The sequence below is a fragment of the Patagioenas fasciata genome, chromosome 20 (assembly GCF_037038585.1).
Source record: "Patagioenas fasciata isolate bPatFas1 chromosome 20, bPatFas1.hap1, whole genome shotgun sequence".
Lineage (NCBI taxonomy): Eukaryota > Metazoa > Chordata > Aves > Columbiformes > Columbidae > Patagioenas > Patagioenas fasciata.
In genome coordinates, this window is record NC_092539.1 from 2,640,413 (window position 1) to 2,654,143 (window position 13,731).

Below are 13,731 nucleotides of genomic sequence, written 5' to 3' on the forward strand. Positions count from 1 at the left end.
GAAGGACAGAAGTGAGAGGGAACTGAAGCGATGAAGGAAAACAATAGGGTAGAGAGTTTGAAGTCAAGTAGAAAGTCAATGGAAGAGTAAAGGAGTTTACTGGAGTTTTTGAGCTAGAAACTAGTAAATGGCATGCAGAGAAAAGGGCCTGGGTAGGTGTTTCTTAGAAGAGAATCCAGAATCTAATGCTGACAATGCCTGAACAACGTCCTGCAGCTGTGAACAAAATAACTGTGTCAACAGGAAGTGTTTTGGAGTGAAGAAACACTGGTGTTCTGGGGTTGGAAGAGCCTCGGTACTGGGCTGCAGCGCGTGCGGAGGGACAGGCAGAGTCTGGAGGGCAAAAAGGAGGCGAATTGGTGGTTAGAAATGTTAACCTAGGAAGGCAAAAGGACTGAAAGCTGAAGGGAAGACCCGGTAGCTGTTTGCAAATGTGTCAAGTTGTCTGCTGGCAGAGATGGGATAAGCTACTCGCCATATCGGAATACGGCAAATGGCAGCGTAATGAAATGGCAGGAGTTGGATATTAAGAAAAAGCTGATTCTACTCCCTAGAAAGATTGTTACTTGTTTTTATAACCTCTTAAAAAATTACTTCTGAGGTGATGCTTAGTGCTGGGCAGAGGGATGGGCCAAATGAATTCTCTCCATCCCATTTTCTCTCTTGTTTTTCTGGCAGAGTGATTTATGGGCAGGATTTATGACATTGTTTTCCCCATTCAATCAGAAGTAATAAAGTAATGAGGGGATAGCGGGTGCAAGAGTTTTGAAATAATGGACTGGGTAGCAGGAGCTACTTGTGCCTCAGCAGCGTGGAGGAGGATTGTCCTCTGAGTCCTCTGCAAGTCAGAAAACCACCTTCTAGAACAAGAAGCGACTCATCGCACACAATTCCCTACCGACCGGAAGGTGAAGTCAACCGGAGTCTTGCTCAATGGAACAGTGACCGAAGATGGGTGTTTGACCCCTGAGACAGGTGAAATTCTCTCTTAGATCGGAGGAAGCCCACACCAAAGTGAATTGCTTTTGTTTTGGGGTTCCTCTTGGCAGCTGCCATAGAGCCCAAGCAGTGTGTGTCTCCACAGCCAAGAACTGGGTGGTTTCTGAGGTGGAATTACCCTTTCAGTAAGTTACCCTTGAGCTTTAATATTTCCTATCGAGGGTGAAGAACCCTTTAATTCCAGGAGTTAGTGAAGGGACTTCATCCTGCATGCTTTCACCAGACATTAAGTGGTTGTAGAGGATCCAACCCTGAAAAGCATTGTCAGAAAATATTACCTAATGGGTAAGAAAATTGTAAATGTGGGTGATGCTTGCCAACGAGAACAATGTCAAATGAGGGAAATCATGTTCTATTAGACCGTACAGTAATTCAAGTTCCTTGAGCTGTGATGTGCAATCTGGAAAAATTGCACAGCTGATGCTTGGGGAAGCACCGTATGCTCGGCCTCTTTGGTCTTGTCCCCTGGCATCTGCTTTGGTCCTGTCAGGCGTGGGGCACTGGTCTGCTGGGATCTGTGGGGAGACCCGCTGGAGCTGCTGCTCTCCTGAGGGATCAAACAGATGGGTGAGCATGGGGAGTCTCATCTCAGTAATAACCAACAGCCAGAATCTCAGAGTATGTGCCCAGAAAGGAAAGATGTTGACTTCTGGATCCTGTTCAATCTGCAGCTACGTCATCTTGGGTCTCAGGAAAGTGTCCTGACCTTGAGTCCCTCTGGATGTGACATCCCAGACATTCCCAAGTGAAGGTGGTCCCAGTGCAAATCTGCCCCTTTGTGTTTGCTCAGGACTCAGTTTTGGGCCCCTCATCATGAGACGGACATTGAGGTACTAGAGAGAGTGCAGAGAAGGGAACGGAGCCGGTGAGGGGCTGGAGCACAAGTGTGATGGGAGCGGCTGAGGGACCTGGGGGGTTCAGCTGGAGAACAGGAGCTGAGGGGAGACCTTCTGATCTCTGAACTGCCTGAAAGGAGCTTGGAGCCAGGGGGGGTCGGGCTCTGCTCCCCAGGAACAAGCGCCAGGAGCAGAGGAAACGGCCTCAAGTTGCGCCAGGGGAGGTTGAGGTTGGATCTGGGAACAATTTCTTCTTTCCCAAAGGGCTGTGGGGCATTGGAACAGGCTGCCCAGGGCAGTGCTGGAGTCACCGTCCCTGGAGGGGTTTAAAAGGCATTTAGGTGAGGTTCTCAGAGTCATGGTTTAGTCCTAGAGCTAGATTATGGTTGGACTTGATGATCCTGAGGGTCTCTTCCAACTGAAATGATTCTGTGACTCCTGCCCAGCTCAGCCCTGGGCACTGAACCAGCGAGAGCGTTTGCTCCTCCAAACGCCGCGATGCTTGTTTCTGGTGCTGCTTGAAGCTTTTCAGAGTTGCAGGAGTGAAAGGGAATTGATTCTTTCTATTTTCATCGCTGCCTTCAGTTCTGAAAAGTAGGACAGAGAACCAGCTCACGATTTTTGGCACCGCAAAGCGGTTTCGAAGCAGCAGCAGGAGCGCAGAATTTGTGAACAGATTACAGAGATGTTCTAACATCAGTGGATAACTTGGATCGCGTTTCATAGACGATCTTTGTCTCTGCCGAGCTGAGGTTGTTTTTATAATTCTCACTTGAAATGTAGACCTGCTGTAGCTGATGGAAATTGCTTGGGAGCCGTGGGGGTGTTAACTGCAAGACAACCTAGTGCATGTGAGAAAGGCGTGCTAGGAAACACAGCGTTTTTCTGTGTTTCTTTTTATTCTTTAAGTCTGCCCTTGGGGTTTAAATATATTCGGAGCCCATCATCCATCTTGGGCAGCAAGTCCTGCTATCTTTGGATGTGTGTTTGAACCAGAGGTTTGTTGGAGTGGATCGAGCCTTCCCTGGGGTTCTCTGCAGTGCAAAGTGAGTTCTGTAATGTGGCCTCTTTTCAAAACGCTTCCCTCGGGCATCGTGTAGCTTGTGCATCACATTATTTAAGCTTGACGTGGTGCTGTGGAATAGGTAAGGAGAGGCCACGCTTCTAGATTTTTCTGTATTCATTCCCGTGGCCCATTAAAACAAGTTTTCCTTGACTGTAGAAGTGGATGTGAAAAGGAGAGAAGAAAAACGTTCAGCAGAACCACGGTCACCGGCTGTAGCCCCTGATGGGAGGGTGCTCAGTCATAGCAGTGATCCCAAACTGGCAATCTGCTTCAAGACACAATGGATCACAAATGTTAGAAGCTCACAGCCCCAGGATGAGGCTTCACTTCTTTATGTTTTAGTGGCATTTTTAAAGGCGCCAGAAATTTGAGCGAGCATCTAAGGTTTGCTTTGTCACCGCGGTTCTCAAACCACTGGAAGTTTGAACCGGAGGGCCCTTGCTAAGTGCCCTGATTCCGTGACAAGCGGAGCGTTTGATCTGATCTGGGGCCGTGTAAAGCTTCAATAACGCCCTGGTTTTATTCAAGTTGCGGATCCAATTTACCTCTCCTCCTCCCTTGTCCCTAAAAAAAAACCCTGAAGAAAGCTGGTAGCCAATAATCTCAGCTCCTGGAAAGAGCTCCACAGAAATGAATTTGCCATTGTGTGAATTTATATAGATTAAATGGCCGTTATTACTATTTTACCCCAGTTGCATTTACTTTGTAGAACAGACACCCCTTGCAGCCCTGCTTTCCGTGCTAGCTTTGGGCCTCTGTGTGGCAGAAAGCCCTTTTATGTGCCCTTTAACTAAATCACAGAGGTGTGTGAAGGTCTATAATAATCTGCTGTGAAGGTACCGATAAATTGTCGTTTAACATATTTAATTTAACGGTGGCCTATTGGATGACTGACTTGAAGTTTTAAAGGCTTAACTATTAAACGTCTGATTTTTACACTTCAAAGTCACCGCACGAGGTCCTTGGCTCCCCTGAAAGCCTTGTTGACTGCGAGAACGCTGTTCCTTTGGGTAAGGGCGATGTTAGAGTATCCGCTGGAGAAGATCGGAACAGACTTGGAAGAAAAACTACATTTGGGTTTCACAGAATCACAGAATGGACTGGGTTGGAAAAGCCCTCAGAGATCACCCAGTCCAACCCTTGGTCCAACTCCAGTCCATTGACCAGATCATGGCACTAAGTGCCATGGCCAATCTCAGTTTACAAACCTGCAGGGCCGGTGAGTCCAGCACCTCCCTGGGCAGCCATTCCAATGCTGACCACTCTCTCTGCACAGAATTGCTTTCTCATCTCCAGCCTCAATTTCCCCTGGCAGAGTTGAAGCCCCTGCCCCCTTGTCCTATTGCTGACTGCCTGGGAGAAGAGCCCAATCCCCCCTGGCTAGAACTGCCCTTCAGGTCGTTCTAGAGAGTGCTGAGCTCACCTCTAAGCCTCCTCTGCTCCAGACTGAACAAGCCCAGCTCCCTCAGCCTCTCCCCATAGGGCTTGTGTTCAAGTCCCTTCCCCAGTCTTGTTGCTCTTCTCTGTTCTTCTCTTGTAGGCTGTCACTCTGTTGGTTGTACAGGATCCACACTGGCTTTGGTCAGGCTTTAGCCATGCCTGCTTTCCTAAAGCAGCAAACCACCACTGACCCTTTGCTTCCTTGCACCAGAGCTTTGTTGCTTAGATTTAAAATAGCATACAGTTAAACCTGAGCCTTAGGGCAGTGTGGAGCGGAGTTGACGAATGTGTTGCTTTGGTTTTGTTCTTACACATATTTCTTTTAATACAAACAGATTTGTACCAGGCAGTAGCTTTTATATCAGTTACTTGTTACTGGGAATTTGGATGTTGGTGTAGATTTTATGGAGTTTTCCCGTGATTTCTTTAAATCAGCTTTGTTGGAACTCAGCTAAGATGAGAAAAAGCTTCATTTGGTACCACTGTTAACTATTAGCAGATAGTCAATTCGCCAGGCAATCTGTACTATTCACAGAATGAAATAAATATCCACAGGAAAACATTTTACAGCTGAACTCTCAGGAGAATCACTTTCAAAAGGGCTTATTGTAAAGCAACCCTTAAGTTTCACAGTTGAACAGAAGCAAAAGCTTTAACTAGAACCCAGCCTGGGAAGAACAGTTGAAACATTTAAAGGCATTGTGGTGGTTGGTTAATGGTTGGACTCGATGATCTTGGGGGTCTCCTCCAAGCAAAATAGTTGTGTGATTCTATGAAATACAGTGCTGGGGACCATAACCCCTTGGGGTGGGAATTCTGGTCGCGGTGATGCTCAGAACACCTGAGATGGATGAAGACGTCACCCGCAGGTCTGCACCGTCGCTGGCAGGAGCTGCGGAGCGGTGGCACCTGCGCTCCCCTCGCTGCAGGACGTTGGTTTTGCAGCTGGAATCCGTCATCCTAAGGCAGGCAAACACAGTCCCTTGGGAAGGTGAAGTTTAGTCCTTGCCCTGCAATGCAGAGGCTGCCGATCTGTTGGGTAATTGAAATTTAGTTAAGCAGAGAAGAAATGGATGTTTTCCCAGAGGGAGCAGGTGCAGATTTTCACAGTCAATAGGAGGGAGCTGAGGGGTCAGAGGGTGCTAAGAGAGTTTGAGCAGGTCTTACTGGGCATGGAGCTGATTCAGAAACAGGCAGGAGAAAAATAGGGCTCTAGGGAGATGGGAAGTGGTGAGCGGGGTCAGAGGGGTGAGATTGTGCTGAGGAAAGTGCTCACTGACATCCTTTGAGACAGAGAAACGCTCGTTGTCCTGTTTTGCCCTGCGCTCCATTGTTCTGGTGAGTTAATCTGCAAAGGTGAGTAGGTGGGAGGAGGAGGAGAAGGAACATTTTATTTCCCTTGCAAAATGTGTGTCTCAGCTGAATGTCCTGCTGTGGGAGAGCTTTTATGAATTTATGCTTGCAGCACTGTCTGCGAGAGCAGGAGAGGTTCCGGGGCTTTCGGAGAGTGCTACAGACGCACCTGGATTCCAAATAGCTTTTGAGCTGGAGAAATACTCAGGTTTTTAGATCTATAAGGTCAGTTTTCTTCTTTCTGACCTGAGAAGTCTTCTGCATAAACTCAGGAGAGTTAATTCTGCTTTGCTTCAGTTTTTCTTTTTTGAAGGTTGACCTACTTGTCCGTGTGACCCAAGCGGGCTCCGCGGCTCCCGAGTCCAGACTCAGCCCCTCCAGGTGTCTATTTAGGTTGCTGGCAAAGCTTTGGGACCTTTCTGAGTCATTTCACAGCTGGAGGTGGCAGCAGTGGACAGGAAAGTGTGTCCCTTGTCACAAGGACAAGTTCAACCTGCAGCGTGGCCATTTCAGCGGCGCCGCTTGTTTCACGCCTGGCCTGAAGTGCCTCATCGCTGTCTCTGCTGCTCGTTATTGGGGGAAGTGATTAACTGTGATTAACTGAGCAGCCTCCAGTCGCTGCTACTGCAGTTTCTTATCTCGAGGCATGATAAATTCAACTTCCTCACAAACTAAACCGAGTTTGGCTCTATCCCTAGTCCAAGGAGACAAACAGTTGCATGTACTTTGCAGGCAATTAATGATTCTGGCCTAATTTAGAAACCTCCTGGTGTTCTTGGAGAAGTCTGGACTCCAGCTCGCTGCCTTGTTCAATCGGAGCCGGCTGGTTCCGTGCCAGCGGCCGGGGCTGCGCTGTCTGGAGAGCGGGGCGCGCGTTTGCGGGGCGGATGGTGCTAAAGAGGCTGGAAAATCCCGGCTGTGCCGCAGGGATGGGCGCACCAGACGCTTCCGACCGCACCATCTGGCCCTGGGCGATGGTGGCACCGTGGAGATGTGATGGTGGCACCGTGGAGATGTGATGGTGACACCGTGGAGATGTGACGGTTTTGCACGTCTGGGAAGTTCTCGGCGCTCTTCTGGCACCGTGCTTGGGAAAGGCTGGCGTTTGCACCGCAGAGGGGTAGAAGTCTTGCCTGCTTTTTGAAAAGCAGTGCCTGGGTCTGTCACCGGGCCCATCTCCTCCAGGCATGCTCTGAATATCTGTTTCTCTTCACTCCCTGTCCTAGACCTCCTAAACAAGGGCTAATTTCTGCTTCTTCCTCCCCTCCCCAAGCTAATCCAGCCCCTCGGTGCCACCCCAGGTCCGCTGCCTTCCTTGTCGTACTCTCTTGGGCTCTATTGAATGGTGCTGCTCCTTCTTCTTGTGCCATATTAGAATAAAGGGGTTTGGAGACCTGAAAGGTTTTGTGTTCTCCCCAGTTGCACTGGATTTGGTGGGGGCTGCTTTGGCCGCCCTGCACAGCAATGTGGGGGCAGCTTGGGTGTGTTGTTGACGAAGAGAGATGGTTTATATTGACTTCTCCCTCAGACAGATGGACAAGTCCCTCCTAGAGGAAAACATTGCCTTTTTGTGAAGGAAAATGTAGGGTATGTAATATAGAGCTCCATGGAAATTTCAGGCCGGTTCTTAGCTCCGATCTCAAATTGATGTTCCTTCGACGTTGCCATGACTGCGCCAGCGTGACTCATCCCGCTATGGTGAGCAATTCGCTTGTCTTACAAAGTCACCGGGGAAATAATTTTTCCATATCTATACATACCAAGGCCGTAAGGTTTGCTCTAGCAAACAAGACAAATAATGTTTCCTGGTAATAGGAGCAGCTAACTGGAAAATGAGACCGGTAGGTTCTATTCTTAGTTCTGTCGTTAACCTTGGACATTTTCTTTGACTTAGCTAGAGCTCTCCTTAGCTGTCTTTAGAGCAGAAAAGTTATAAATACAGGAGTTGGTTTTAGTAAGTAATTAAAATTCTGACGTTTAAAGTGGTTCAGGAGTGTAAAATGCTCATAACACCTTCCAAAACTGCTGAAGGCAAGTCCTGGTGTGTGGATACAGGTTATTGGGTGAAGGCGTGAGAACACTCTGGAGGGGCAGGTGATCTCCCTTAGCAAGGACAACCAGTCTCTTCATTTTTATTAAGAATTCCCTCTTTCCCTCGCTGCTCCTGTAGCTGGGGCACTTTTCCATGGCTACACCCAGCGCCGCTAGTTGAACAATCCCAGAACCGCGGATCTTCACGCTGAAGGGGTGATGAGTTGGCTGGGCTTGGTTTTGTTGCAAAGAGAAACGTTCGAGCAGTTGAGGAGATGGTCGATGTGGCATCTGTCGGAACCTATGGCTATGGGACAGAAATTGCTCAGATAACTTGGTTTAGCTCCTGCTCCTTGCTCTGCTGTAAGCTGCAGTTTGCTCTTCTCCCTCCCTCCTCCAGATGCTTAAAAGATGTTGTCACATGCAGGGACAGGAGCTGAACGGGACGATCCTGGTGGGTCCCTTTCAACTCAGGACATTCTATGATCCTATAATATCAGTGCTTGTTAAAATTGTGGAGTTTCACAATCACAGAATCACACAGAATCCCAGAATGTGAGGGGTTGGAAGGGACCTGGAAAGCTCATCCAGTGCAATCCCCCCATGGAGCAGGAACACCCAGCTGAGGTTCCACAGGAAGGTGTCCAGGTGGGTTTGAATGTCTGCAGAGAAGGAGACTCCACAACCTCCCTGGGCAGCCTGGGCCAGGCTCTGACACCCTTAATGAGAAGAAGTTTCTTCTCAAATTTAAGTGGAACCTCCTGTGTTCCAGTTTGTACCCATTGCCCCTTGTCCTGTCACTGGTTGTCACCGAGAAGAGCCTGGCTCCATCCTCCTGACACTCACAATCTAGGGGAATTTATTTTAATTTCTTTTTAAAGCAGGATATCTATAAATGATCCTGATGGGCATGCTGAGCTGTCTTGATGCTTATGTGGTTTTTTATTTGAAAGATGCATTGTGAAGTGCTTGTTCTTAGGGGAACAGTTTGTCTGTCTCTGTCCAAAATCCAAGGTAGCCATTTGCTGCTGCTTGTTCAGCTTGTTAACAGTTTGGACAACTTGTGTTATCCTTTTTTTTGTGTCCTCCTGAAGATTAGGTTATTTTGACCTTCAATCATTTGTCTGGAGGAGAGTATCTAATGATTGTGCTATTAATCCTTAATGCATTTAAGCATCTCTTTTCCTTATTTGGTGAAACATTTGTGCACAGCTTTTTGGAATAAATGATGCATTTTCCAAGTCTGTCACTCCTTGGTATTGCAATTATTAGTCTGCTGCACCACTTGTTGGGAATTATTGAGTATTTACATTGAAGATGAGCTCGTCAGTTTTCAGATGTGCTTTGCTATTTGAATATTGATTTATATCCATGTAAGACCTGTTGAAAAAAAAAGGCTGGGGAAAAATTGATCCTTTCAGAGGTATCACACAAACGTGATTCGAGGGAAAAAGCAATTTCCCCTTCGAAACAACGTGGATAGTTTGTTCTGACCCTGCAGGCGTTTCGAGTGCGTCCTTATCCCTTTGATTCGAGATGTCTGGAATTGGTTACTGTGAACAGTGACTGATTCACAGGGCTCAGGATTGTGTGCAGGATCTGTTGGATCTGTTAGAGCCTTTAATACCTATAGAAGGTGAATGCAACAGCCCCAAATGGGCAGAGGGACTCGGAGATGCAGGCACTGCAGAGAGTAAAGAGAACTGAAAATGCACTTGGAGATGCTTCCCAAAATAACTGGACTATTTTCTTTTGTTCCCAAAGCAAGTTGAATAGTGCCTCTTTTGCTTTCTTGTTTTTTCCAGATTACAGTAAAATAAGGTAAAAGAAATCAAGACAAACGATCAGTCGCCAAACATTACAGCCGGGAAAGAGCCTGTGGTTATAAAACCTACATGGTGCGACCTGAGATAACATCTCACAAAAGTGTGAAAGCATCCGTTGAAACGCCCTGTTTTTAGTACCTTATGCCTGAATATCTGTTTCTTTTCTCTCCCTCCCATCACCAGGTTGTGACCAGACTGATCCACTTGCTGGGCGAGAAGATCCTGGGCAGCCTGCAGCAGGGAGGTGAGGCTCATCCCGCACCGCTCCCGTTCGCGCTGGTGCCTCCTCAGAGCCAGATTTACAGCGTTAAATCTGGAAACAGCAAGCGCACACTCGGAAAAGAGAAGTTGTCGCTAAATATTTTAGCTGTTGTCACAAGCGTACCATTTTTTAGATTTGATTTTTTGGCGGAGCGTGGCTAAATAAGTGTGGGAATGGAAGGATTTGCAATTGAGATAGAAAAGTACCGCTGCATATGTGCAGCGAAATTTGCTTTACATTCTTGCAGGAGAAGAGCTCGAAAGGAGCATTGGAAAGAGCAGCTGTAATAGACTTGAAGCAGATAGTCCTGCCGAGCGGCATCTGCGTGCAGACTGATTTAATATGTCTGTATTTGCATTATCTTAATGAATTGTCTGAGAGGAAATGGTCTGCAGTGCCTTGGTTCTGAAGCTTTATGTAAGTGGCAGAGGCAAAACAAATGTATTTACTGATTGAAGGGAGGAGGAGGACGATTTTCCCCATTTGCTTGAGCAGCTTTTAAAAGAAAAATGATGCACATCAACTACTGAGGGTGTTGTGGGGTTTTTACTGTTTCAAGTTGTTTAGTGAGGAATTTTTAATTCTATTTATTACTCTTTTTACAATGTTCCAAGGAGGCTGAAAATGAAGAGGCCAACTGGTGTTTTGCAGCAGTTTTGGGGAGTGAATCTCAAACTCTGCCCTTTCGTTACGTGCTGAGCTTTCTGCGCACAATCAGCGTGCGAATCTCCGGGGATAATTGTACTTAAACTTCTGTGCGTGCTGAAATGCCGTTGTGGCTTCGGGCAGAGTCCGCGCGGCTTGGGAAACGGGGCAATATGCTGTTAATAGATGGAGAAAATGGGAGGAAAATTGGTGACAGCAATAGGAGTTCAATCAGAGCATCACCACTGAGGTTCTGAGGAGGGAAGGGCCGATGGAGATGAAGGAACTGAGCACTGATATCTAACCTATTTGAACCTACAAATATCTTCCTGAAGATTGCCAATGAAATGAATAACTCGATCGCTGAATATATTTGAAAACGGTTTATCTGATATTTCGTTGTGTCCTGCAGTGCACTGTCCATCTTGCATATATATAGACTGTGAGTGAGTTTCCATATAGTATATCAGATATTTCCATATGCCCATTGCAAGAATTCATCTTAATGGTGCATCTTAGGCCTTTGAGTGAAATAAGCAGGATGTTAAATCCTAACTTAGATGACATGGAATTTATTGTGTGCTTAGAGCTGAGTTGATAGGCAAAGTGAGGCTGTCTGAGAAGGTTTATTTAAAGAGAAATGAAATAGTATCAAAATAAAAAGGACAGTTTGTAGAACTGGATCATGGATCTTTTCCTGTTCCGAGCGATCTATGGAGATCTTGGTAATGTCTCACACACTTCTGTTGAAAAGTGCTCCCCTCTCCCTGCCCTCGTCCTTACTCACCGTCCTACACTGGAAATGCTTCACAGTTACTCTGCAGCTACTTCAGAGCTTCCATATTTCATTTTAATACCCCATAGCACGTATCTGTAAAGCTCCACATTTTCCCATCTTGGAGGGCAGTGAAAACAGGTGGAGATACCCATTCCCTGTAGGAACTTTGAAAACAGGGATTTATTCCTTGATCAGGAATACCGTGAAAAGCGAATGTTAGTTTTTGTAATATTTTGATCCTGACAATGGGTTTTGGAGGTTGGTTATTTAACCTAATTCCTCTTGCAGGCTAAATCAATGCCTGTCCCAAAGTTGTGGCCATTCCAAGTGTCTTTTTACCAGGTCAGGTCAATACAGTACTGAACCTTTTCCTGGCATCCAGATGTTTTTAACATTGCCTGACTTGTGCTCACACTTGCTGTGTCAGCAGCCAGAAATTATGGGAGTTGATCTTCATCCTCTTACGGATGAAATATGTGGAAACTCCTTCCTTTTATGTGAGTTGGAGGGTGTTACATTTATCTTAAGCAATTTGGTGATCCTTTCCTTGCTGCCTGACAGCTGGAAACAAAGAAATGCCCCCCTACCTTTCTGGGCTGGCTTCTGACAAGTTTTTCTTCTTTTCCAGCAGTTTACCCTCTCGGATTGCACAGCTCGAGCAAGTGGGACGCGGGCAATCCTGCCAGCAACCTGTCCACCGTAGCCATCATGCCAGTGTCCGAGGAGGTGCCGCTTACAGCTTTTACCCTGGAGCTCAAGCATGCGCTCAGCGCTGTGGGTGAGAAGCATTTATGTGTTACTGCGCCGCGAGAAAGAAACGCTGCTTATCTTGTTGGAGAGGTACAGCCAGGTGCCTGGCGTTAATCAAAGGTGGATTCGCGCTGCGTTGGGGGACAGCGGTGCAGAGTGCTCAGGATCAGCCTTTTTCATCACCTCTTGCTTCTCTGTTCCCATCCCTAGTGTGCATTTGATTTTAGTGGAAAACTTTGTGTCCTTAGTTACCCAGAATCCCAGAATGTGAGGGGTTGGAAGGGACCTGGAAAGCTCATCCCATGCAATCCCCCCATGGAGCAGGAACACCCAGCTGAGGTTCCACAGGAAGGTGTCCAGGCGGGTTTGAATGTCTGCAGAGAAGGAGACTCCACAGCCTCCCTGGGCAGCCTGGGCCAGGCTCTGCCACCCTCACCAGGAAGAAGTTGCTTTTCAGATTTAAGTGGAACCTTTTGTGTTCCAATTTGAACCCATTACCCCTTGTCCTATCACTGGTTGTCACCGAGAAGAACCTGGCTCCATCCTCCTGACACTCCCCCTTTCCATATTGATCCCCAGGAATGAGTCCCCCCTCAGTCTCCTCTTCTCCAGCTCCAGAGCCCCAGCTCCCTCAGCCTTTCCTCACACGGGAGATGCTCCACTCCCTTCAGCATCTTGGTGGCTGCGCTGGACTCTCTCCAGCAGTTCCCTGTCCTTCTGGAACTGAGTGGAACATTAGCCAGTCTGTCTGCCCCTTGCTTGGCTGTCACCAGCACCCCCAGAGCCACCAGACAGACCCCCCAGCAGCGCACAGGTCCGTGCTGCCCGCCTGGGTGTCTGATTCTCTGTGAGAGTCTTTCAGGCTTCCTCAAGTGTTCAGCTTCACCCAGCAAAGGATTTCTTACGCAGTTTTCTTCTCTTGAGGCGGTGCAGTGAGTCGTAAGCATAAGACTTGACAGAAGAGGCTTGTGGAGGAGATGCAGGTTGGCACTGGAAGTCCAAACTGAAGTCTTAAATCATTGTCGCGTTTGTTGCCAGCTTGTTTGTCGGTGTCATGCTCACAAAGCCATGTATTCAGCTCGCAGCTGACTCATAAATTCCTTTGTCCACCGGTGAAGTTGTGTGTTCAAGTTCCAGTTGCTCACAGAACCATATATTGAATTCGCAATTCAGTTCACGCTCAGTACTGGTTTGACGTTTCCTGAACATCCTCTTCTCATGCTCATACTCTATCACGGATCTCTTGAGTAAATCTCCTGTAGTCTTTTGATGAATTGTTAGTCTGCTATCTCACGGCTTATTATTTTGAAAAGTACAGGTTACGTGATGCTTGAGGTATAACCACTTACATTTATTGGTTATTTCCTTTCTGACCTTAAGGGTATCTGGAGCTGGCACTTATTATTCTGCTTAAAAAATTCCTCTAGGTGAGCAGGCACAGGAAAAAGCTGTTGATGCTTGAACTCTTTCACCTTTTGAAAGATGAATTTGTATGCAGCTTGTGGTGGAGACGTGTTACAGCGAGTACGCGTTTGGGGGCGTTTGAAGATTCCTCTTATTTTGAGATGGCAGGAGAATTTTTACGTCCGTAACGGAGCACAGATCTCCACCGTAACTCTATTGCTAATGGGTACTTCTTATGGATTGCCGCCAGCTTGTTTTGATGTGTGACAGCACTGGGAGCCTGTAAATAAAACAAACACTTAAGTAACTAGATGGACTATTCAGACTGAAAATACCCATTC

The 13,731-nt window shown here is 47.1% G+C and overlaps 1 protein-coding gene across 3 annotated transcripts in view; it reads left to right on the top strand.

Moving 5' to 3' along the window:
• The window catches only part of PNPLA7 (patatin like domain 7, lysophospholipase), a 129,831-nt gene that overhangs the window by 57,247 nt on the left and 58,853 nt on the right, over window positions 1-13,731 (top strand). For 2 of the 3 annotated variants that reach the window (XM_065853940.2, XM_065853938.2), the window contains exons 21-22: window positions 9,735-9,795; window positions 11,865-12,014. In XM_065853940.2, coding sequence (XP_065710012.2) covers window positions 9,735-9,795; window positions 11,865-12,014 — 211 coding nt within the window. The remainder of the gene's footprint in view (window positions 1-9,734; window positions 9,796-11,864; window positions 12,015-13,731) is intronic. The other variant, XM_065853939.2, reaches the window with a different exon arrangement.